This window comes from Chelon labrosus, assembly GCF_963514085.1.
Source record: "Chelon labrosus genome assembly, chromosome: 2".
Taxonomy (NCBI): domain Eukaryota; kingdom Metazoa; phylum Chordata; class Actinopteri; order Mugiliformes; family Mugilidae; genus Chelon; species Chelon labrosus.
Window position 1 is genome coordinate 3,122,248 of NC_140338.1, and position 26,199 is coordinate 3,148,446.

At 44.4% G+C, this 26,199-nt stretch overlaps 2 protein-coding genes across 5 annotated transcripts; one reads left to right on the plus strand and one right to left on the minus strand.

Moving 5' to 3' along the window:
• Positions 1 to 973: 973 nt before the first annotated feature.
• On the plus strand, positions 974 to 12,537 carry LOC311506300 (phosphofurin acidic cluster sorting protein 1-like; the record flags this gene model as incomplete). The annotated part of the gene is made up of 23 exons (XM_084570209.1): positions 974 to 1,185; positions 2,678 to 2,765; positions 2,850 to 2,939; positions 3,038 to 3,163; positions 3,239 to 3,395; positions 3,511 to 3,602; positions 3,684 to 3,758; positions 3,836 to 3,895; positions 3,994 to 4,145; positions 4,278 to 4,345; positions 4,969 to 5,197; positions 5,298 to 5,430; positions 6,039 to 6,143; positions 6,246 to 6,346; positions 6,434 to 6,588; positions 6,770 to 6,880; positions 8,139 to 8,241; positions 9,766 to 9,811; positions 9,882 to 9,927; positions 10,535 to 10,622; positions 10,718 to 10,914; positions 11,131 to 11,241; positions 12,256 to 12,537. 23 exons carry the CDS (start codon positions 974 to 976, stop codon positions 12,366 to 12,368), a joined length of 2,658 nt encoding a protein of 885 aa, XP_084426335.1. The 3' UTR covers positions 12,369 to 12,537.
• A 1,574-nt stretch (positions 12,538 to 14,111) lies between these two features.
• Positions 14,112 to 25,775, minus strand: slc8a1a (solute carrier family 8 member 1a). Of its 4 annotated transcripts, XM_084562562.1 has the most exons (10): positions 23,651 to 25,775; positions 18,937 to 19,043; positions 17,501 to 17,521; positions 17,398 to 17,415; positions 17,289 to 17,303; positions 16,176 to 16,244; positions 15,915 to 16,042; positions 15,251 to 15,350; positions 14,767 to 15,039; positions 14,112 to 14,695 (listed from the first exon to the last, which is right to left on the minus strand). In XM_084562562.1, exons 1-10 carry the CDS (start codon positions 25,453 to 25,455, stop codon positions 14,319 to 14,321), a joined length of 2,913 nt encoding a protein of 970 aa, XP_084418688.1. In that variant the 5' UTR covers positions 25,456 to 25,775; the 3' UTR covers positions 14,112 to 14,318. The 4 variants fall into 4 exon arrangements, with proteins under 4 accessions (XP_084418688.1, XP_084418687.1, XP_084418690.1 ...); XM_084562561.1 differs by lacking the exon at positions 17,289 to 17,303; XM_084562564.1 differs by lacking the exons at positions 16,176 to 16,244; positions 17,289 to 17,303; positions 17,398 to 17,415; positions 17,501 to 17,521 and having other exon boundaries at positions 15,915 to 16,039.
• Positions 25,776 to 26,199: the final 424 nt, after the last annotated feature.

Genomic DNA, 26,199 nt, shown 5'->3' on the forward strand with positions numbered 1-26,199 from the left:
GAGAGTCTGACCACTGCACAAAGCCTTCTCCAGCACATCCCAAAGATTCTCAGTGGGGTTAAGGTCTGGACTCTGTGGTGGAACAATCCATGTGTGAAAATGATGTCTCATGCTCCCTGAACCACTCTTTCACAATCTGAGCCCCATGAATCCTGGAGCATTGTCATCTTGGAATATGATCCATTGATGGAATAACCTGGTCATTCAGTATATTCAGGTAGTCAGCTGACCTCATTCTTTGGACACATAATGTTGCTGAACCTAGACCTGAGCAACTGCAGCAACCCCAGATCATAGCACTGCCCCCACAGGCTTGTACAGTAGACACTAGGCATGATGGGTGCATCACTTCATCTGCCTCTCTTCTTACCCTGATGCCCCCATCACTCTGGAACAGGGTAAATCTGGACTCATCAGACCACATGACCTTCTTCCATTGCTCCAGAGTCCAATCTTTATGCTCCCTAGCAAACTGAAGCCTTTTTTTCCCAGTTAGCCTCACTGATTAATGGTTTTCTTAAGGCTACACAGCTGTTCAGTCCCAATCCCTTGAGTTCCCTTCACATCGTACAAATAACTTGTTGTCAGATAATTAAAGGTACAAGACATATTTCCACTCATTGTACCAAGCTGAAGTAACTAAGTAACTAAAGTTGAATGAGACAAACAATGTAGAAGAGGTGGAGGCTGAATAAACACATGGATATAATGAATAACATGAATAATACAACACATACAGAAATAAATATAAATCACTAGACATCTTATTTAACACAATGAAATGATAAATGAAGGTTTTATGGATAAATGATCATTAACACAGGAGCTCGTCAGTATGATGTCAATCAGAAATCAATAGAGACCAATAGACACCAATAGAACCAGTCTGTGATGCTTCCTCATGATCTCAGCCCCGCCCCTCCCTCTCTCCGCTAGCCGAGCTGGAGGATCAGCCGCCGGCATCTCAGCGACCATGGCGGCGGCCACAGCGGACCGAGGAGGAGGAGGAGGCGGAGGAGGAGGAGCGCGGGGTCCCGCTCTCCCTCCGTGCCTGGCGGCGGCTGCAGCAGCAGAGCCGTCAGGGGGGCCCGGGGCCTCCCGGGAGCCGGAGGGACGCGTCCCGGTGCCGATGAACCTGTTTGCGACCTGGGAGATCGACCGGTGCTCTCCGAGCTGCGTCCCCAGGTAAGAGGATTAGTGCTCGGCCAGAGAGCAAAGGAAGAGAGCACGGTGTGTTGGAGGGAAATGACACTGAAATAATATATAATATATAATGATACCAATAATAGAGAACAGTAAGAGTTTAATAATATCACATGAGAACATTTATCTATCTACTTGACCAATCAGAGATAAAATAAGAGCAGAGAAGATTGAGGCTGAGTTAAAATAATATATTTATCATTTATTTATTAACATAAATAAATAAATGTATTAATTCCAGGAGATTTCTAAATCTTCTAAAACATGGAACAGACTTTATATTAAGTTTATATTTCCTTTGTGTTTATTTAGTTTAAGTTATTTTTTGTCCTCGGCTAAAATCAGGCTTGGAGTTCCTCAGGGATCAAGTCTGGCTCCTCTTTTCTTTTTATTTCACTCTTTGACCGAACAAATAATTTATCATTAAATTATTACTTATTGAAGTTAGTGTCACCATTGATAATAATAATAATAACAATAATAATAAATATTTGGTGAATAATAACCTAAGGAGGAGATTCTTCTAGGAAACAAACAGCTCAGGTTCATCTTCAGATCTTTGCCATCCCCCTATCTTTATTAAACTAAATGCAGTTCTGCATTAAACCTGACATCCCGGTGCTGCAGCATCATGTTACTGTGACAAACATCATAAACAGTCGATCGACAGTCCAACCTGAAAACTACCGATCTATTTCTGACTGGTTCCATCAGGTTGTTGTGAATGAATGCAATGAACGAATGAGGTTATCAGCCCAGCATGACACCTCCACCTCTCTGTGAAATCAGATTAGAGTCAGAGGGCAGGTGGTTAGCAGGGCAGGTATTAGCAGGGTTAGCAGGATTAGCAGGATTAGCTGCTGACAGGACAAGCGGCTGCATGATGCTGCTGTAACGAGGCCTCAGGAGGAACAGGTCTGGTTTCTGCAGACTGACTTTATAGTTAATGAACATCTGAACATGTGCTGAACGGATCGTCTCAGTCCCCAGAGGATAAATCAGTTTTCTTAAAGCGGAACCATTGTTGAAATACGAACCTGACTGAACATGACAGAACTGTTCTAAGAAGGAACGAGCCAACAGCGTGATTTTATCTTTATGACGATCAAAGGTTTGTCCAGACAGGAAGAGACGATCCGTGACAAAAAAAGTGGGCTGTACCAAGATGAACTTATCTCCACCAATGGGAGCGACTGATCCAGTTGAATGACACATGACTCAAAAGTTTAGGCTAATGTTAGCTGGTTTAGGAACGCTACCAGCTGATAGCATTTTGGAGCTTCAGGTGAGCTTCCCAGATGGAAGAAGAAGAAGATCTAGCTCAGGCCACACACTGGACATATTTATGTAATGGTTACCTAGGCAACCAGGGAGGCAATCAGGGACATCCACTAGAAACCTGCTGTTTTCTACAGCCGCCGGGGCGGGGGGGGGGGCGTCCCTCATCACTGATGTTTCCTCCTCTGCTCCTCAGGCTGTGCAGTCTGACTGTAAAGAAGCTGATGGTTCTAAAGGAGCTGGACCGAGAGCTGAGCTCCGTCATCATCGCCGTTAAGATCCAGGTGAGAAACCAGAGGTCAGAGGTCTTTCTCTCGTGTCCAACGATTGGTTCAGTGATTGATTTATGATGTGATTTGATTGGTCAGGGCTGTAAACGGACTCTGAGGTCCAACGAGTACCTGCTGCCTCCAGATGGCCTGATGGAAACAGACCTGGAGCTCACCTTCTCCCTGCAGGTGGCTCCTTCCATCCTCTATCATTCATATTTATTCATTCATTCATTCGTTCATCCACTCATTCATTCACTCATTCATGCCCCGTCTTGTCGTCGCAGTATCCTCACTTCCTGAAGCGTGACTCCAACCGTCTTCATGTGATGCTCCAGAGAAGGAAGCGCTACAAGAACCGAACCTTCCTGGGCTACAAGACGCTGGCGGTGGGCGTGGTCAACATGGCCGAGGTAGGGAGGCGGGGCCAAAGGTGAAGAGGTCGAAAGCCTCCGCACCTCGGTCACCCCTGTGTCTCTGTCTCCTAGGTGATGCAGCGTCCCACGGACAGAGCCCACATCCTCGGTCTCCATAGCAACCTCAAGGATGCTTCAGTGCGCACGGCGGAGCTGAGCGTCCACGCTCTCTCCAGCCAGCCGATAGAGCAGGAGGACGGTCACCGTGGCAACAAGACCAAGGCCTCAGGTAGGATGACAGAGAGTTTGACAAGAAGATACAAAGAGGCAATAAGAGACAGAACTACAGAAGAACAGAGTTGATAAAGTCGGTGTTGTGAGTTTGTCTTTGCGTGTCTGTCCAGATTTCTCTCCGGACATGGAGACGTTCTGGGAGGACGACGACGACAGCTTCTCCTCTGGACAGGAAGGAAGCGACGACGCGGTCCATCCTCAGGTGACTGACGAGACGTTAAGTTTCCTGTTTCCCATTTCTTGTCTGTTCCTTCATCTTCACGTCAAACTCCTCTTGTCTTAGGACATATTTGGCGATGGCGATGACGTCCAGGGAAAGGCGAAGAAGACAATGATGCGGACGGCCTCCCTGACTCAGGTGAGGACCAATCAGATCACACCTGTCTGACCTTGTCTCACCTGTCTGACCTGTTGAAACTCTTCTCTGTCGTCCAGCAGCCGAACTTCAAGCAGAAGTTTGTTGCTCTGCTCAAGAGATTCAAAGTCACTGACGAGGTTTGTGCCAAATGCTGCTTCCTCAGTCTCTGTATGCTAACGTATACTGACACGCTAAACTTCGTCTGATCCACAACTGATCTGCTTGGGTTCTGCAGGTTCTGGACTCTGACCCAGTGGGTCAGGGTCAGGATGCTGAGGAGGACCTGGACCTCCTCTACGACAGTTTGGAGCTTTACAACCCGAGCGACAGCGGCCCCGAGCTGGACGACAACGACAGCCTCCAGAGCACGCCCAAACCAAAACTCAGGTCAGTCCGGACCTCCGGCTGCAGCGCCTGGGCCTCAGGTTGACTACAGAACACCCAGGGTCTCTGATAGTGGAGGAGTTTAATAAGGATTAACCTGATGATGATGATGGTTGCATCTGTTTCTTCCTGCAGGCCGTTCTTTGAGGGCATTTCTCAGAATGAGACTGGGAGAAGCCAACAGAGAGAACAAACAGCTGTGAGTAAACAAACGTCCTGATTGTGACGCCCAGAATGTTAATGTGAGTGTAGCACGACATGCTGACATTAGCTCACTACCATGCTAACTGTATAATGTATTATGTATAATGACAGTAGGGCTAACTGCAGGAAAAAAAAGATGAAATTAGAGTCAGAAGTATTTCCAATGTTTGTGGAAGTGTTTGATACCGCATGGACATCTGTCCATGAGCTGAAGACAACGCAAGACAACGAGCCCAAGAACACAAGTGGTTCTACAAAGGAACGGTTAAAGAAGAACAAGATGAATGTTTAGGAACAGCCAAGTCAAAGTCCTGACCTTAATCCAATAGAAATGTTGTGGAAGGACCTGAAGCAAGCAGTTGATGTGAGGAAACCCACCAACATCTCAGAACTGAAGTGGTTCTGTTCTGAGGAATGGGCTAAAATTCCTCCAAGCTGCTGTAGACCACTGATCAGCAGTTACCAGAAACATTTAGTGACAAGGAGGTCACAGCAGATACTGGAAACAAGGAGGCTCTGACTTTAACACCTCACTGATATGAACAAACGATTAATTATAATATTTCTTCTGTCCCCTGCTGGTCACACGCTGTAACTGATCTCTGTTGTTGTTCTTAACCAGGGGACACATCTGCTTCCTGCTGGAGCTCAGGGGCCCCAGGGCCCCGAGGAGACCGGCCCCGCGGTGAGTCTCCATCACATGTACACTGTCACTGTTTGTTTATCTGTCTGTGTGAGGACAATCGTCTCCTCTCTCCAAAGGAAGCTGAGGATGACGTCGCCATGGCAACGGATGCAGGCCCTGCCGCCAAACTCTGCAGAACCGAGTCGCAGACAAACATGTCACCGAGGTAAACACACAAAACCCACGTTCCTGTCTTTGTGAGGACCTTTCATTGACTGAAACCCTCGAAATGTTCATCCATGTGCTCGCTGTCTCTCTCTCTGCAGCAGGACGGGAAGTCAGGTGCCTCGCCATCCGTGGAGCATCTCCATGAGAGACAGACAGAACTCGAGAGGGACGGAGAGAACGAGCAGCGTTGACAGTGAGACGTCATGTGACTACAGGACACCTGCTCCACAGGTGAACAAGACAACCAGAAGCTCAGGACGTCTCTGTCTGATTTGATCTGAATAAAGTACGATAGGTAGAGACACAGTCTCAACAGAGGAACCTGATGGTGACTGTTGGTTTGTCACTAATTTACATATTTTGGCTGAAATGTATGAGACACAAAATGGAACACCAGAGTACCCACAATCCACTCTGCTTCACTCCATGCTGGGGGTCATCATTTGCTGGTTTAGGCTAACATTAGCTGGTTAAGGCTAACATTGTTTAGGCTAATATTAGCTGTTTTAGGCTAATATTAGCTGGTTTAGGCTAATATTAGCTGGTTTAGGCTAACATTGTTTAGGCTAATATTAGCTGGTTTAGGCTAATATTGTTAAGGCTACTATTAACTGGTTTACGCTATCATTGTTTAGGTTAACATTAGCTGGTTTATGCTAACATTGTTTAGGCTAATATTAGCTGGTTTATGCTAACATTGTTTAGGCTAATATTAGCTGGTTTAGGCTAACATTGTTTAGGCTAATATTAGCTGGTTTAGGCTAACACTGTTAAGGCTACAGTTTGCTGGTTAATGCTAATATTATATTAATAGTATAATAATTTTTTTTTTTTTTCAGGTGGCCAGGAAGTCTGTTTTGGATCAGCTGAACCACATCCTGTTCTCTGATGACCACATACCTGAGTCCATTATTCTGATCAACACCACAGACTGGCAGGGACAGGTGTGTCTCCTCCCTCAAGTCGTGAATAATTCATTAATTATTAATGAGGTTTTTCAGGTGGAACAAAGACAAAACTTCTCGTTGTCCCTCCTCTCTCTTCAGTACCTGTCCGAGGTTCTGTTTGATCAACCAATCGTCTGCACCGTCTCAGCAGCTGATGTCCAGGCTGCCTTCAGCGCCATCGTCGGTCGCATCCAGAGATTGTAGGAACCACCTGGTCCACATTTAAATACAGTGATGTGACTGTGACCCCGGTCTGATCTAAAGCTTTGGTCTGAATGTGTTTTCAGCTGTAACTGTAACTCCCAGACTCCGCCCACAGTGAAGGTGGCGGTGGGCGGAGATCAGAGCTACCTCAGCACCGTCCTCTGCTGCTTCGTGGAGCAGCTGGCCAGCAAGACACCTGATTGGCTGAGCTACGTCCGCTTCCTCATCCTACCTGTTGGTAAGTGTTAACTGGAGTAAAGTTGGTTTGGCGTTTCTTCTTCTTCCTCCTCTCTTGGAATAAATCCATTCCTTTTGAGCGTGTTAGCTCCTCGTATGGTAAACATCAGAGAGGTGAGGACCTCCTGACAGGAAGAGGGCCAGACAGGTGGTCATAATGTTTATGCCCCTGTGTTCACCAGGCGTCCACCCGCTGGCCAAGTACCTGTCCTCCCTGGACGGGAGGTTCAGCAGTCTGTTCATGGACGTTGGATGGAGGGAGCTGTTTGGACGAATGGAGCCTCCTCCTCTGGGTAAGGAGCGAACCTCAAAAAACACTGATCCTGGTCATCTGTACTTTACAGTCATGTAATGGTTACCTAGGCAACCAGGCATGTCCAAAATGGCCACCTTCATGGACTTTCTAGTTGTTACTGATATTTCAATGTGAATATTTACTTTATTGGATCAACTTATAATTACTTATATACTTTATGTTTATGAAAAATCAAATATGATACGTCAACTATTTATAGAGAAGCTATTTATTTATAAAGAACCCAATCAAACACATGAAAGACCAATATTATACTTTTTTTTTTTTTTTTAATCAGTAAAATGAACCAATATTACACATCAGTGATGTACACCTCTAGGGTTAAATCAGAATCCATGTGTTCAGAAGTGTTTCCATCAATGTAATGAGACTCAGTTGTGGTTCAGTTCCTGGTTTAGTTTAAATAAATCAGGGATTTGTCTCAGTCTGATCTTCACAACACGTTTGTGGACAAAGGAGCTTTCTGAGGAGCTCAGAGAAAGAGTTGTTGTTGCTCATCAGGCTGGAAAAGGTTCCAAAACCATCTTTGAAGAGTTTGGAACCCAAAAATAATCCACAGTCAGACAGATTGAGAACAAGTGGAGGAGATTTGAGACAAATTCTGAATTCTACCAGTGAACTCGAAACGAAAATGTCAGGACATCTGTCCATGAGCTGAATGTGAAGAGAAACTGGGTCATGCAGCAAGACAACGAGAACCAAGAACACAAGTGGTTCTACAAAAGAACGGTTAAAGAAGAACCAGATGAATGTTTAGGAACGGCCAAGTCAAAGTCCTGACCTTAATCCAATAGAAATGTTGTGGAAGGACCTGAAGCAAGCAGCTGATGTGAGGAAACCCACCAACATCTCAGAACTGAAGTGGTTCTGTTCTGAGGAATGGGCTAAAATTCCTCCAAGCTGCTGTAGACCACTGATCAGCAGTTACCAGAAATATTAGTTACAAGGAGGTCACAGCAGATACTCGAGACAAGGAGGATCTGATATGTAATATTGGCTCATTTTCCACAATAAACACACACACAAGTCTAATGTTTCAGTTTCATGTGTTTCACGTGTTTGACCGGGTTCATTTTTCCAATTATTTAAAAGATTAAAATATTAAAATCTTCACTTTGTAATTATTGTCTTTCGTCGTCACAACACGATTAAATGACAATAGATCATAACCTGTAGACGATTGAACGGTTTACTGGTTAAACTGAGTTTCATCTGATCTGCTTTGTGTCGGTCAGATCCTGTGGGCGTGGCCAGTCGTGTTTCTCAGTATTTGGCCGGAGCAGCTGTTTCTCACCCGTGTCCGATCTCTGAGGCCATGCTGACCTGCAAATACAAGAGGTACCAACCCGCTTTCTGAGAGCGTTACTCCTCCTCTTCTTCTTGTGTTTTTCTGAGACTGCTGACGAGTTTGTGAGAAGCTGGACAGAAGCTGGTTCCTGTTTGACTGGTTGGCTCCAACTGTAGACGTCAAGAAGATCCACAGAGACAATTTTAGATCAGTCAAATCAAATCAGCTTCATTTACCATGTGTACACGTAGACACATTAACTATATTGCCAAAAGTATTCTCTCATCTGCCTTTACACCTATATGAATTTAAGTGACGTCCCATTCTTAATCCATAGGGTTTAATAAGACGTCAGCCCACCCTTTACAGCTAGAACAGCTTCAACTCTTCTGGGAAGGCTTTTCATAAAGTTTAGAAGTGTGTTTATGGGTATTTTTGACCGTTCTTCCAGAAGAACATTAGTGAGGTCAGACACAGATGTTGGAGTAGAAGGCCTGGCTCACAGTCTTCATTCTAATTCATCCTAAAGGTGTTCTGTCAGGTTGAGGTCAGGACTCTGTGCAGGCCAGTCAAGTTCTTCCTCACCAAACTCTCTCATCCATGTCTTTATGGACCTTGCTTTGTCCACTGGTGCTCAGTCATGTTGGAACAGGAAGGGGCCATCCTCAAACTGTTCCAACAAAGTTGGGAGAATGGAATTGTCCAAAATCTCTTGGTATGCTGAAGCATTCAGAGTTCCTCTTACTGGAACTAAGGGGTCAAGCCCAGCTCCTGAAGAGCAACCCCACATCATAACCCCCCCTTCACCAAACTTCACACTTGACACAATGCAGTCAGACAAGTACCGTTCTCCTGGCAACCACCAAACCCAGATTCATCCATCAGATTACCAGATGGAGAAGCGTGATTCGTCACTAAAGAGAGCACGTCTCAACTGCTCTAGAGTCCACTTGGATACTTGGATGCAGCTGGTCTTCCATGGAAACCCATTCCATGAAGCTCTCTACTGTTCTTTGTTATAATACCACCGACAGTTGACTGTGGAATATTCAGTCGAGAGGAAATTTCACAACTGGACTTGTTGCACAGGTGTCATCCTATCACAGTACCACGCTGGAATTCACTGAGCTCCTGAGAGTGACCCATTCTTTCACTAATGTTTGTAGAAGCAGTCTGAATACCTAGGTGATTGATTTTATACACCTGTGGTCATGGAAGTGATTGGAACACCTGAATTCAGTTATTTGGATGGGTGAGAGAATACTTTTGTTAGTATAGTGTATGAGGAGTCTGTTTTCTGCAAAACAAACCATCCCAGTGAGAACACTCACACTGCAAAGGCCTCCAAAGAACCCACAGACTTTTCCAAACTAGTGTCTTTACTCTTTTTTTTTGGTTCTTTGTGTTTGATCACAGCAGCATCTAGTGGCCGTCAGAAGAACTGCAGCTACATTTAACTGAAGTTGAAGATTCATCCTTTAGTTTTAGTTGTTGGTTCCTAGCGCCTCGTTTCCACGTCGTTAATTATCTTTAACTAATCATCTGACTGTTTCTCGTTTCGTCTTCCTGCTCAGCCAAGACAACGACTCCTCCTGTCAGAAGTTCGTTCCTTTCATCGGGGTAAGAAGCTCAAACTATTTTATCTCAGCGTCGACTTTACTGGATTCACTCAACGTTTGTCTGTTCTCAGCTGGTGAAGGTCGGCGTCGTGGAGCACAACTTCCTGTCCACCTCAGGTACACTGTCCACTTCCTCTTCCTTTTCATCGTCCTCTCACCTCTCCCTCATCCTCGCTCTCGTTCTCATTCTCTTCATTATCGTCTTCCTCCTTCTCATCCTCTTCATCTTCATCTTGCTCATCCTCTCCCTCTCCCTCGTCCTCTTCATCATCGTCTTCTTCCTTCTTGTCCTCCTCGTCCTTATCCTCTTCCTCTTCATAGTCCTCTTCCCTTCTCATCCTCATCCTCTTCCTCTTTGTAGTCCTCTTCCCCATCCTCTTCCTCCTCTTACTCACCCTCATCCTCTTCCTTGGTCTCTTCATCATCGTCTTCCTCTTCCTCATCCTCTCCCTCTCCCTCGTCCTCTTCATCATTATCTTCCTCCTTCTTGTCCTCCTCCTCCTCCTCTTCATAGTCCTCTTCCCTTCTCTTCCTCATCCTCTTCCTCTTCAGTCCTCTTCCTCATCCTCTCCCTCTCCCTCGTCCTCTTCATCATCGTCTTCCTCCTTCTTGTCCTCCTCATCCTCATCCTCTTCCTCGTCCTCATTGTCTTCATCATCGTCTTCCTCCTTCCTCCTCCTCGTCCTGTGAGCTCTGTATTGACGTCCTTCTTCTCCATCCACAGTGGACTCTGATGACATCATACTGGGATCTCCTCCCACCCAATCAGGAGCTCCCTTCACCTCCACGCCGCCCCCCTCCCCCTCCATCAGGTACTTCCTGACAGCTTGTCTCCAAAATGGAGGCGTTTCCTCTGACATCAGAACCCTAACGTGTGTCCTGTGTGTCCTCCATGTCTTCTGTCCAGCTGTCCAGCGGAGGTGATGGGTCTGCAGGTGGACTACTGGAGCAGTCAGGGTGGAGGAGGAGGAGGAGGAGAGAGGAGGAAGGAGGTCGGGATGAAGAACACCCTGAAGAGCAACTTCCGCTGTCTTCAGGTGTCGAGGCTCGGAGGAGGAGAGATGATGAGTATGACGGTGGTGACGAAGGAGAAGAACAAGAAAGGTGATGATGATGAAGATGGTGGTGATGATGATGGTGATGGTGATAATCCAATCCAATCCAATCCAATTTTATTTATATAGCACAATTTAAATAAACACAAGGTTTCCAAAGTGCTTCACAATAAAATACAATAAATAACACAACAAAAGTACAATAGAACAACGAACACAATGAGGTAAAAGATCATGAAGATGATGATGAATGTTTTCTTGTCAGTCATGTTCCTCAGTAAGAAGATGAAGGAGAAGGAGACAGAGTCCAGGAGTCAGCTGATTGAAGGCATCAGCAGGTTGATCTGTACCTCAAAACACCAACACACACTCAGAGGTAACACACACACACACACACACACACACACACACACACACACACACAATTGATTGACATGTGATACAAACGTTTACCTGAAGGAAACACCGTCCACCAGGCTAACGTTGTTTAAGCCAGTGTTAGTTAGTTGAGGCTAATGTTAGCTAGTTTATGTTTAAGTTAGCTGGTTCAGGCTAACATTATTCAGACTAAAATTAGCTGGTTTAGGCTAATGTTAGCTAGTTTAGACTAACATTGTTTAGGCTAATATTACCTGGTTTAGGCTAACGTTGTTAACTAGTTTAGGCTAATGTTAGCTGGTTTATGTTTAAGTTAGCTGGTTCAGGCTAACATTATTCAGACTAATATTAGCTGGTTTAGGCTAATGTTAGCTAGTTTAGACTAACATTGTTTAGGCTAATATTAGCTGGTTTAGGCTAACGTTGTTAACTCGATTAGGCTAATGTTAGCTGGTTTATGTTTAAGTTAGCTGGTCCAGGCTAACGTTATATAGACTAATATTAGGTGGTTTGGGTTAATTCTACCACTAGACCCACCATCACTATAGTGGCTTGGAGCATTAGCTCCGCCCACATGTTAATATGAGGCTTACCTTGCCAAATGTTAGCTGGTTTATCTTCAAGTTGGCTGGTTTAGGTTAATGTTGTTTGGGCTAATATTAGCTGGATTAGGCTAACATGGTTTAAGCCAGTGTTAGCTAGTTTAGGCTAATGTCAGCTAGTTTAGACTAACATTGTTTCGGCTAACATTAGCTGGTTTAGGCTAACATTGTTTAGGTTAATATTAGCTGGTTTAGGCTAACATTGTTTAAGCTAATATTAGCTGGTTTAGACTAACATTGTTTCGGCTAACATTAGCTGGCTTAGGCTAACATTGTTTAAGCTAATATTAGCTGGTTTTACATGAATCATTGTGGAAATGTTTGTTTTTAGTCAGACTGAAAGGAAACAGAAATGTGAGGCTGACTTCCTGGTACCTGTTTCTGGTCCGTGTCTTGTCTCCCCCTCTCAGTGTCCATAGACGGGGTGGAGTGGAACGATGTCAAGTTTTTCCAGCTAGCCGCTCAGTGGCCAACACATGTCAAACACTTTCCTGTTGGGATCTTCGGCTACAACAAGCCCTGAAGCGCCCCCCTTCTCCTCCTCACCTGGATCACATGACCTCTGTGGGTGTGTCCAGGTGAGACCCAATAGGCGTGTTCGACTTCATGCAGATCTGTGCAGATCTGACTTGACGTGATGCATGCTGGGTTGTTCATGCTCATAGACCTCGAATATGATTGGTTAGAATGAACTTGTTCAACCCAGCATGCATCACGTCAAGTCAGATCTGCACAGATCTGCATGAAGTCGAACACGCCTTATGACTGGCTGCTCCATCTCCTCTTCATCTTCCTCCACCTACAGCAAACCTGTTGTACCCTTTACTTTTTTTTATAACAGAGTTTATTTGTCACGCCTTGTAAAATGTGTACAGAGCTTCATGTGTTTAATGATAGACGTATTACTTATTTTATTGAGCGTAGGTGGATGTATTGTTCATTAATGTCTCTGACTTTTAAAGTTGTATTAAACAGTTGTCATAGCAACAAATCATATAAACGTGCAGCTTCAGTGAGAATCAGTGGCTGTTAAGATTTCTACCACAAAGACAGAAAACAACGACAAGAGACAAACAACCACTAACAGGCTGATGATGTGTAAACGTAGCCACTGATCTCGAAAGATTTCATCTGTAAATCTGTTTTCACGTCTGGAGTGTCTGTGAAAGAGATCTAGGGAATCCTGAATGGTACAAAACACTGCATTACCCATGATCCTCGGCTACTGAAGACTCCAGGAAAAGCTTCCCCAGTTCACAGAGCCTTTAACGTTCAATCTGATCATTGTGCTGCTGTTTTCTTTGAATCACTGCTCATCTGTGAATGTGTGGAACCAGAGAACCAGCCCCAAGTCGTTCTGTTCTCCGTCTGACGTCTTTCAAAAGACTGTTTTCAGAGCTGTGGTCCAGTTTTGTGAGAGAAGGACAGCACTGAAGACATGTCACTAACTCTACTTTAATATTTCAACAGTTTACATCCAATCAACCAATCACATCAGAGAATATTTGTTAACTAATGGCTCCACTGCTGCAGCAGAGTCTCTTTACAGTAAAGACTGACTACATTTCACACTCAGTGCAGATACAGGATTCATGTCGGTGCAACACTATCGCAGTCGTCCTGCAGGTTTTCAGAGCTACCTCCTTCATCGTGGACTCTACTGTGGATGTGGTGTCAAAATCCATGCTCGTCAAATATAAACAGTTTAGGATACATGTCTGTGAAGGTTCTCAGCCGTCCAGGTGGCAAATCCAAAAAAATCAAAGCTGAAACAAGGACAACTGGACTTGAAGAGTTTCTTGAAGACGTTTCATCCAAGTCTTGAGTTCTAAAAGACTGGCGGAGGGGGTTAGGGTTAAAAAAAGACCATCCATCAAAAACTTTAGGTTATACGCTGCTAAAATGTTCAGGTGAGTCTTAAAGGGGTATGTGAGTATCAACAGTGTTGGAGGTCAGCAGCATGAGAGGTTCCATTTAAAATTTTCCATGTCAGATCGTGGGTTAGGGTGAAAAAACCTAAAATAACTTACACGGTTTGAATATGGTGTTTAAGACCAGTTATCAAAAAAGCTTTAAGGAGTTTTATAGACCTGTCAGAACTGTGATATATTCTTTGAAAACCTTTAGAAGAACCAGTGTGAACCTTCAGATGTTGAACTGAACCTTTTTAGACCAATGATGTTGAACGACGGGAGGTTCACCCATCAGGACGTTCATGGAGAATCCTTTAGAACCCCATTGAAGGCGTTTAGAACCACCTGATAGAACCTGTTAAGAGTCCATTAGACTTGTTTACCCGTGTTAAAACCTGTCCACCAGAGGCTTTAGGAATCCGTCAGCTGTGGCACCCTGCTACGACCTTTAAACATCTACCCAACCTTAGACTAACAACACATCATAGGAACCTCTTCTGCAGGAACCTAATCCACTAGAACCCATTAGAACCTCCTGGGACAGGTCCAAAGCAGAATTCCTAGAAGCCTTTGACGTGGCAGTAGGCCTCCAGCGAGGAGAAGACGATGTACATCAACCACAGGCTGAAGAACAGTGTCGTGGTGAGGATCTTCGGGATCCGAGGGCCTCCGAGCTCCCCTCCAATCTCGGGCCGGCGCCGGTAGATGAGGACAGCAATGCAGATGAAGGCAAAGATGGTGAAGAGCGTGACGGAGAAGGCCAGCGTGCCCGGGTCGACCCTGAACTCCTCACCTTTGATGTAGTGGTAGATGGCAGCGATGGACCAGGCCACGCCAATACCCAGGAAGACGTTGACGGCGTTACTTCCCGTCACATTGCCAATGGAGGCGTCGGCGTATTGGTCCTGGATCGCCGCCACCTTACTGGCGAAGGTGTCTGACGGAGAGGAAGTGGAGATCAGTTCCAGTTCAACATTATTAATCTTGTGTTAAAGTTTTGTGTCAGACCTGGAACAGACGTGCCCAAAGCCACAAACACCACAGCAGTGACGGAGTCTTTGAGGCCGACGGTGCAGCCGAAATGCGACGCCAGGTCTCCGATCACCGCTGTCAGGAGGCCGATGACCGAGATGGAGACAACGAAGCAGGCCCAGCCGTTCCAGTAGTCGGTGGGAGGAACAAAGGCGAACAGGAGCTTCCAGAAGACGGTGAGGAAGTGCATGACGTAGTCAAAACAGGAGGGAAGCTTCTCCTCGCCACATTCATCGTCATCATCATCACCTGACCGGGACAGAAACACGAGTCAACACAGAACCAGACCATCATTTAAGATGGTGGTTCTGGTGGAGTCGAACAAAATGCGACAACAAAGAGACAAAATAACCACAAAGAGGCACAAAACAGGCTCATGATGTGTACACGAGTCCATCACTTTTAATATCAGGAGTGCCTTTAAGAGAGATCTAGGAATTGGTTCTGGTGGAGCCGGTACCAGAGCTGACGGTCATGGCTTCGATGAACTGCTCCCTCCAGCTGTTGGTCCCGATCACCAGAGCCAGGTTGGTCTTCTTAATGAGTTTGTCCACGGTGCTCTGAAACACAAGACGCCACATTTAAAGGTCCGGAAACAAGAAAAATACGGAATATATGACTTAAAATAATCAAAATGATCTGCCAGTCGAAGGATCTGTCTGTCCTCAAAGAATCCAGATATATTCAAACTAGTATCTTTAGACTAAAAACAAGTAGGTTTGTGTTGATACAAGTGAACAGAACAGTTTAGTCAGTAGCAACAGTTGTGACTTTACAGTCAATACTGACAATAAAACAATGAATTACATTTGGGCATTGTCTGTTTTTGGACTCAGGATTATTCTAGAGACAGAACTTGAAGCAGCAACTTTCTATTTTCCAATAGTGAAAGTGTTGAATTGTAACGAGGAGACTGGTGCTATGAGGTGATTTTCTACTGGAGACATGAACCAAACAGTAAGTGTCTCCAAACAGGAAGTGTCTCCGAACAATAAGTGTCTCTAAACAAGATATGTCTCTAAACAAGATATGTCTCTAAACAATAAGTGTCTCTAGACAGGAAGTGTCTCTAAACAGGAAGTGTCTCTAGATAATAAGTGTCTCTAAACAGGAAGTGTCTCCACCTTGAACTCGTACGACTCCTCAATGACCACCTCCAGTTTGACGTGTTCACCGAGCATCGGTCGACCCATCTCTGCAATCCTCCGCTCCTCCTCCTCCTTCTTCGTCAATGCCTCCTCACCCCCTTCTTCTGAAAGAGAGAGAGAGAGACAGATGGATGACAGATGGATGATAGATGAATGGATGACAGATGAATGGATGATGGATGGATGATAGATGGATGGATGATAGATGATGGATGGATAGGTGGATGAAGGACGTACCAGTGATGCTGATGATGGATGAGGGGGCGGGGTGTTCTCGTCCCTGGACCTTCCTGTAGACGTCTGTACCTGAACAACATGAAACAAGAACCTGAAGGAAACAACTCCACCCAGATTACTCAGAAACCAACCTCAAGATCCAGGTGTCATTAAATGATGTATTCAGGTGCTTTAAGACTTTTTATGTCCACTACAGCTAGGAGGAGCTACTATTAGCTGTGAGGCTAGGAAACTAAGAGGAGCCACAATTAGCTGATAGGCTAAGAAGCCAGGACGTGCCATTATTAGCTGATAGGCTAGGAAGAGCGACTATTAGCTTAGAGGCTAGGAAGCTAGAAAGAGCTATCATTAGCTGAGAGACTAGAAAACTAAGAGTAGCTACAGTTAGCTGATAGGCTAAAAAGCCAGGAAGTGCTACTATTAGCTGAAAGGCTAGGAAGAGCGACTATTAGCTTAGAGGCTATTAAGCTAAGAGGAGCTACTGTTATGTGGGAGGCTTAGCTCGTAGGCTAGGAAGAGATACTATTAGCTGGAAATCTAGGAAGCTAGGAGGAGCTACTATTAGTTAAAGCAAGGAGCCGCCGGTTCCTGAAACATTTCCATCTGAATAATAATCATTTAAATTATTATTTAAATAACTTAGTTTCTAAAAGTGCACTACACTACAATATCCATGAGCCTCATATTAGTGCTGCCATGGAGACAAAGCTAGTCAGAGGTAAAGTCAAACCAAAGTGGTAGCTGTTAGTGGCTCAAGTGAGCAGATGTTAAGCTCAGTGATCGGATGTTTGTGGGTGAAATGCACCATGGGAGTTGTAGTGAACATCTCAGAGACTTTTGTATCCGTTGCAGGCTTGTTAATGATCTGCCGCAATAAGCTGTTTGTCACTAACATAGCATCATAGACAAGTGACGCTGCTCTCATCTGCATGTTAGCTTAGCTTAGCATAAAGAGCGGAACCATGAGGAAGAAGCCATCTCTGATCAAAGAATTTTGTTTCTGACTATTTCCTGGATGGAAGCAGTGACGACTGTGACGTTAGAGTCGCTGCGATCAGACACGACGTTGCTTTAAGTGTTGGAACACTTTGAAAGCGAACGTTTCCATCTTACCACAGAGCTGCTTGTCTATCAGAGAGTCACACAAACAGAAATCAGATCAGATCCATCAGTACAGCTCCCGTATCAACTGGTATCAACTGGTTTCATAGTGTCTTCCTACCTGTCTTAACGAATCCACCTGGAAACGAGAGACAGGAAGTGAATGAAGAGTCCAGATGATGGAGATAACAGAGACAGGAAAGAGAAAAGGAAAAGGGGCTTACCAGCTTCCTGAAGCAACACAGCTGAAGAACAAAGAGAGAGAGAAAGAAACATGAAAAAAAACAGAAAAAAAGAAAACACGAAAGAGGCCACTGTCCACTGACCTGTCCTCAATATGTCCTCACTATGACTCACATGGACTCTAGTATTATACTCTAGTGTCAGACTGATGGATGAGGTGTAGAGGTTCTGGAGGTAATCTGGAATAAATCCATTCTCTCTGAGCATATTTGCTCCTCGTGGGGTAAACATCAGGGTCAGGAGTTTCCAGGAGGGATTTGAAAAGATGAACCAAGCTGGAATCCATGTGGACAGCAACCCTGGAGACGTGGAGACATCTTGGTCGTCTTCTTCTACTCTAGACATTCAGGACTGTACAGAAATGGAGGAGAATATACCTCTTTCTTTATTCTCCTGCCCCCTTTTCCTTCACTTTCTCCTCCTCTTCCTTCTTCTTCTCACCTCGTCTTCATCCTCCTTATTCTTCTTCACCATATTCTTCTTCTCTTTCATCTTCTCCTCTTTTTCTTCTCCTCCATTTTGTTCTTCTTCTCCTCTTCCTCCTCCTTCATCTACTGTTCTATTTCCAGTAGATGCAATGCTCCTCCTCATCAGAACCTCTTCCTGAAAAAAGTTCTAACCTGATTGATGTTCAGATGTAAACACGTATAGCTGTCTCCATGGCAACGGTCATTAATCAGAATGAAGAGACGTATCGATCATGTGACAAACGGGTTGTTAGTTGTTTGATGTTAAGGTGTGAGTTCAAACCAATCGTGAACACAGTAGAAATACGATGGTTACCTAGGCAACCAGAGCCTGGGACATCCACTAGAGACCAACTGTCCTCTACAGAGACATGGACGACCAGAAAATTGGTGTATACTGTCCTAGCTCTTTGTCTCAGTTTTCTCACCTCTGCATTTTCTACAAATAAAGTTTGTCAGTGACAGAGCTGACCACTAGGAGACGCCATGAAGGAGGAGGAAGCAGAGCGACGGCAGCGACAGTGAACAGGTGGTGAAGAAGAAGAAGGAGAAAAAGAAGGAGGAGGAGGAGCGCTTTGTCACACCTGTCCACCTCTTCCGGTTCCAATATGGCCGCTGTAGCTCCAGGTAGAAGCTGGCCTTCTTATCGTACTCGTCGTGGTCAATTATTCTAATGGGTATCGTCTTCCTGGAAGAGCGAAGGGGGTCAGAGGTCATGCGTTAGTTCACCAACAACCACTCAAGTGCACGTCGTCGTCACCATGGTCACCTTGGCATTGTCATGGTGTCACCATGGCAACGGGGCAATCAGACTCTGAGGTTGAAGGGTTAAATCACTGTTAATGACTTCAACCTCAAAGTATGAACCTGTGTGTCTAACGGGGCGGAGTGTCAAAGGTCGTTAGTGATGTGGGTGGGGTCAGGGCACCAGAAGCACATGCCCTCCCCACCTTTCCTCTCGCTCATCTCCAGCAGCTGAGGTTCACCCATCTCTAGGAAGAAGTTCTTGTTCTTCTCGTACTCTTCATCATCGATTATATTAATCCGGACGGTTTTACTGAAAGAGAAGAAGAACAGCAGAGGTTGCAGAGGGAGGAGAGAGAAAGAGAGAGAGCAGACGTCTGAGGAGCGATGGACAAGAGAAAAGAGAGCATGTCAGTGTAAGTTAGCATTAGCATAAAAGCTACATTCACAGCAGGACTTCCTCGAAAAAGAGAGAAAGAGAGAGACGAGCACAAACCTAAAACACAGCGTTTAAGACAAAAGACTGGACAACATCTAGTTTACATCATTTCCCTGATGACTGCTAGCATGATGCTTATATGCTACATTAGAGCAAAGTCAGGAAATGATCAAAGCAGAAATAACGCTTTGGAAAGCAAGCAGAGTATGAAGTGTGGGAAATAACTGTACCCTGCAGAGGGCAGTAATATACCCAGTAGAGAATCACTGAAGGAGCGGAAGAAGAAAAAGAAGAAGAAGAAGAAGAAGAAAAAGAAGAAAAAGAAGGCGAGCAGAAACAAAAAAAAAGTAATGATGGACGACACTGTTGCCAGATCAGGCGGTGTCATGTTTTGAATTTTATCTTTTGGGTAAAAACTGAGAGAAAACATTAGCCTTAAACCAGTTAACATTATCTTAAACCACCAGCTAATAGTAGCCTAAACAACGTTAGCCTAAAACAGCTAAAATTAGCCTAAGCCTTTTAATATTAGCATAAACCAGAAAACTTTAGTCTGAAGCACTTAACATTGGCCAAAACAACATTATCCTAAACAAGCTAACTTAGACATAAACCAGCTAACATTAGCCTAAACCAGCTAACATAAATCTAAACCAGCAAATGTTAACCTAAACCAGCTATCACTGGTAAACAATGTTGTTGATGAGCTGAAAGCTACAGAATAAACACTGAGGGGAAGAAAGGGTCCTAATGGATGAGAAGCTGCCATGATAACTGGACCAAATCGTTTTATCAGTTTGACTGAAAGGTTAATGAAGGTTATTTTCTCTTGATGTTAGAAACACAAAGTTCGGCAGGCTACAGACGTCCTGATTGGATGGATGAAGTCATGTGATTATGTTAGCTTCATGTTATCAGGTGATTAAGAAACAGATACAGTTTGTTGGTCATCAATCAGACTGATCAGATCAATAATCGTTGATCATGTTCACATCTGATCAACTCATGCTGTTACAAACATGGCTTCTCTTTCTTTCTTTATTTCTCCTTCTTTCAGTCCATTTATCTTTCATTCTGTCTTTCTCAAACTCTCCTCAGAGAGGAAGAAGAACTTGTTCAGAGGCCACAGAAGTCATTTGATCAATGATAGAGACTCATTATTTAACTGTGGTTTAGTCTATTTGCTGGTGATCGTTCCTGGTTCATATCCCTGTTAACTGTGACTCAACGATATGACGAGTCCTGGTCGGTGTGAGTCGCCAGATTTACAGGCTGAGATAAAAGACCTCCCCGTGGTCTTCTTCATGGCTGACGCTGCCTAATAAGGAAGAGAGCAGCGTGGTGTTTATCCGGCCGACACGGCGGCTTCAGACAAAAGACATCTGAACCTCTGAGACAAAGACACAAACATCCAGAGACTCAAAGAGCCAAGGAAACCACATGTAGGCTTCATCATGATCCTCTTAACGTCTTAAACACACATTTAATCCCTTTTTACATTAGATGATCTCTGCAGTGGACTTATTTACTTTTATTCCTAAAACAGATTAAACATGTATTAACTAATGACGACCTACTTTAGTTTAGTGGAGGAAATTTAGCTTCTTCTTATTCTTTAGTGTTTATTCTGAAGCTTTCAGCTCATCAACAAAAACGTCTTTGAATGAAACAGGAAGTGATCCACTCAACGAGTAAAACTACAAATCAAGTTCTTCAGTTCCAAGAAAAACAAACAAGAAGTCAGAACAAGTTCCTCAGTCGAGGAAAATTGTTCTGGAGTCTCTCTGTTGGTAACTGATCCTGCTCCAGTAAATGAGTGGTGATGGACAGAAGAGTCATGGTCTGAGCAACGTGGAGTTGGGATTAGTTTAACCCCTTGATGCCTGAATTGATTTTTCAATTATATAAAGAAATTATTTGTGTTTTTGCTTACCACACTGGTCCTACGAGAAACTAGTGCTTGCAAAAGGTTCCCAAGTATTTTTTGAATGTGCGCAAACCGAGGATTACATGCGTTATTTCGGCTGCAGTCTGAGCGGAAACAGTGCGTCGCGAATTTGCGACACTCTGCGACAAGGGGTTAAAATGGTTCTGATTCGTCGGAGGACAGATTCACCACCGGAGAATCACAGTAGATACGTTTAGTTTGAGGTTATTCAACACTAGCTGGTTTAGGCTAACATCGTTTACCAGTGATAACTGGTTTAGGTTAACATTTGCTGATTAATGTTTATGTTAGCTGGTTTAGGCTAATGATGTTAAGGCTAATGTTGACTGGTTTAGGTTAACATTTGCTGGTTTAGGTTGATGTAGACTAGTTTAGGTTAACATTAGCTCATATATGTTTACGTTAGCTGGTCTGGACTAACAGTGTTTTGGCATATGTTGACTGGCTTAGATTGAAGGTAGTTTAGGTTGATGTTAGCTGGATTAGATTTATGTTAGCTGGTTTAGACTAATGTTCGCTGGTTTATGTCTAAGTTAGCTTGTTTAGGGTGATGTTGTTTCGGCCAATGTTACTTAGTTCAGGCAAACGTTTGCTGGTTTAGGCTAATATTAACAGGTTTAGGCTAATGTTAGCTGGTTTAAGTTACCATTGTTTAGGCTAATGTTCGCTGGTTCAGGACAGTGTTAGACTGTTTGTGTTCAAGTTAGCTGGTTTAGGTTAATATTGTTTAGGCTAATATCAGCTGGTTTAAGCTAATATTAGCTTGTTATGGGCTAATGTTTCATTCTGACACAGTGGTTTCAAGGATCAGAGAGTTATTTCCTGTTTTCCACAACCTGAACAACAATCAGTGATCAGCTCATTCTAAGTAATTAACTGAATGTTGTGGTCATTTTATTTAGATTTTGTTAACAGCATTAAACTGAACATCTTTGGGTTTCAAACAAAACAAGACAACATAAGTCAAGCAGGAAACTAGAAACCACTGTGCTGAGAGCTGAGTCTGAGTTTCTACCTGAGACATCGGACCTGTCGACAACAAAATAATCACCTTCAAGAAGAGTTTACTGCAGGACTGAGGTAGAGATGTACCTAATAAACTGGACACTGAGTGGAAACAGGACATAGGGCCTGTGTAATTAAAGAAGTGCTGTGAATCGGAGATGATAATCGGTCTATATAAGGCTGTGTGAAAGCTGGACCTCATCAATAAAGTCAAACACAGCGTGCCACCGTTTCCTCTGCTGTTTATGCTCTGGAAATGAATGTGTGCTCGTTTCATTCCTGCCACCTGCACACATGGAAAGAGTCTGCCGCTATGTGAGGCATGTAAACGTGGAAGTCACATGACGGAGAGTGTAGGGGGCGGAGCTAGGATACAAACGGTTTTATTTTAAGACGCTCCTGGAGGTGACTCAGCCACATTCAGCGTTCTGGGTTTCAGGAATATTTCCAAAACTATCAGGTCCATAGTCATGGCCCTGGTGTCTGTGGTTAGGTAAGACTTCAGAGAATGGATTCCCAGTGTCAGTAACATTGTGGCTGTTACTATGTCTGATTCATTTATGATAAACTAAGGAGAAATTTAAAATGTCTTCCAGATTAGATAGTAGAAAATATCCTGATAGCAATGATATCATGCACAGAGAATCCACTGAACCCCTTGACTAGAACTGGACTATGATTTTATAGAAATACCACAAAGCACACATATTCTACAAAGGTTTTTAAAAAAAAAAAAAAAAGAATCAGGCCAACTCTCCATTTGGATAAAACCAAAATACCCAAAGTGTGACACATTGGATTTTTACATCTTAAAATGGAATCTGGCTATAAAATACAACTGATTCCCACTACAAGATGCAATGTGCAGACATTTCAACTTGTGGACATTTTCTTTAGCCGGGACATCATCACATACCATCAGCGTGCATATTGTAGAATCCATAAAAATATTGATATTTCTTCCATATGACTGTTGTTCACGCATGTAACTCCTCAGGGAAACCAGTCACCAAGGTGTGTTAGATAGCTGTGCTAAGCTAACTTTCACTACAACATGGCTGTATGGCACCACCATTAGCCCACTAGGTGGGGGTAAAGGACCATGTAAGAAACTGAGGGCCAGTGCTCAGATTCTGTCAGGCAAGTCTCCATGTGGTGTATAGCTGATGGAGAATAGTGTTGATAGGCTCAGAAGAACCATGAAAAGTTCGGACATTCTGACTGTGAAAGTTTTGGCTGTGTGTCTTTTTTTTAACTGAGGCTAGCTGGTTAGCTGATTGAATTAAATACAATTGAACAATTGTTTTACAGGTTTAAATCCTGATCTTTTAGAGACATTAGCAACACCACAGACCTGGTTGTATTACCTACTGACTGGCAGTTTCAGAACATTTTGCGGGTTCGTCTAATCTTCACAAATGCATCACAAATAAAAACTCAGGAAGAAACATTGAGTTTGATGTCCGACCAAGAGCCCGTTTTTAGAGATACCAAAGCTACCATCTTAACTCATGAAGTTTGTACTTACAGGATCTCATCATTTTCAAACTCCAGGACTCCATGTGTGTCCTCAAAGTCCTCGCCACCTCCTTTAGCCGTCCCCTCTATGGTTTTGTAGGGCACCAACACAACACCACGGGCTCCTGAGGTCCGCATCACCTTCACCTCCATAACTCCGACGCTCTCGCTCACGGTCACCACCGGCTCCTCAAACGTAAAGATCCCAGCGTGGTCATCATCGAAGATGGTGACTGTGGCCGTGCACGGCAGACCCAGGCTTGCAGGGGCGTCCATGTGGTTTTCCTTGCCGCCGTTTGAGGAGTCACCTTCGGGTATGACCTTGACGTTGCTTAGATGCACAAGGAAATGCTCATCTTCCTCAAAGATGTCGTCGTCAATGATAGCAATGCGGATTTCTTTTTCAGTCTCGCCTGGTTTGAACACGACCGTTCCTTCGGTGAACTGGTAGTCTGAGCCGGCGTTTGCGGTGCCGTCTTCGGTCCGGTAATCCACTGAGACGGTGCTTGTTAGGTCTCCGCCACGACGGACCACATTCAGTGCCACACTGCCGCAGTTCTCCAGACACTGGTAGGTTCCCGGGTTGAAGAACACCTTAGAGGAGAAGTCGCTGGCGGACACCTCGGAGCAGAGGTCATGCTGGATGACTCTCCTGACTTGGTCAGCTGCATGCTTCTTCAGGATGTTCCCTGCTCCGGTCATGATCCTGGTCGCCTGACAGCGGTAGAAAGCCCGACTCTTCTGCTGCTGGGTTAAAACTTGGTAATTAGCAAGCTCCATCAGCTGTTCCATGTCCTTCTCTGGATGTTTCTGCTTCAGATCCTTCAGGATCCTGGCCACCTCTCTACGAGCCTCCTCCTCATCCAGCTCGTTCACTTCAAACCCTGCTTCTCCGTCCATGAAGTCCTCACCACGTGAGTTGAGCATTTTGCCGTCCATTTCGATGTCGATCTTTGAGGGCAGTTCTGGCTCTCCCTCGGTTTCGATAATCATTCCTTTCTGCTTTCCCGCTCTGTATCGTTTGTACATATACTTGTAGAAAAGAAGTCTGCGGTCAGCCACGTAAGCAAAACCAACACAAATGGGGAAGAAGAACAGCGTGAGAAGACCCTCCCATATCTGAACAACACCTGGAGAGAAGACAGCTAGGATCAGGTAAAGCCAGGTGTACGCAAAGACGCTCCAGGAGGCGGTGACAAAAAAGACCCGCAGGTGCTTCACCTTTCTGGTTTCTCCATCAGGGATGACGGACACACAGAAGCCGATGATGACAAACATGTTGAAGGCGGCACTTCCTACAATGGTGTTGGGACCCAGCTCGCCAGCATTGAAGTTGTGACCGCAAACTTCAACAACCGACAAGAGGATTTCTGGTGCGGAGGAACCCAGCGCCATCAGTGTCAGGTTGGACACCGTCTCGTTCCAGATGCGCACCGTGGTAGTGATCCTCTCGCCGTTTGGTTTCTTGATGGTGATCTGTCTTTCCTGGGAAGTGATGACCTCAATGGACGACATGAATCGATCTGCGATGATGGAGACACCCAGGAACATGTATGCCAACCCCACAAAGTAAATGGTGGCTCTAGCGAGGCGTTCCGTCAAGGGTGGGTTTACCGGCTTCCACATTGGCAGGATGACGCCCTCAATGCACTTGTTGCTGCCGCCACATTTGCTGCTGTTGCTGACGGTGTTGCTGGAGTTGAGGGTCAATGCTGAGTCTCCTGCCGCCGAATATGGAAACTCAGTTGAGATGATGGTCAACAAGAAGAGCAGCTGATCGGCAGAGAACAGTGTCAAGGTCCTGGCTTGGATCATGGTGACACGTCAGCTTCTTTAGACCTGCGACACACAGAAAGAGTTCTGAGAGTTATGAGTTTCTGTCTCGTGTTTGGAATAGTACTTGTGAGGGTTACCTGACTCCAGACTAGCTCTAGACATATTTATGAGACAACCTTTCTATCAACATCTAAAATAAAGGCAACCAAGAAAACTCAATAGCTGTCTTTGTTTTAGTTTTTTTGTAGATACACCATGATCTGGATGACTGAGACAGTCCTGCTCACATCCAGTTCATCCAAAAATCATTTTTCAGATTAATTGCTGAAGAATGAGCTGCTGCTCATAGGTCTTTACGTCACATAGGAGGGACATTGCCCTTTGACAGGTTCTGTCCAGGGTCTCATTTACACTTTGAATGTAAATAAAACAAAGACCAAAACAAGTATTTTATGTTTATCTCACTCAGGAACAAAACACTGATCCATACAACAAACCAAAACTCAACTGTTTAACAACACTGTTTAACTGTTTAACTTCTCCGTATCGTTGTCTTAATTTGTATTTTTTGTTGAGTGTAACAAGGATTTTTGTGTTGTTTTGTGTCGTAATCGAGACAGTCTAGATTTCTGTGTTGGAAAACACAGAGACGTCATCTGTGGACATGTTTGGACACATGGACTTGACCGTGACGTTTCATTAGCTATCATAAAGTAATTTCCTTGAATGTATGTTAGAATAAACCGATCAGTCACAACATTATGACCACTGACAGGAGATAAT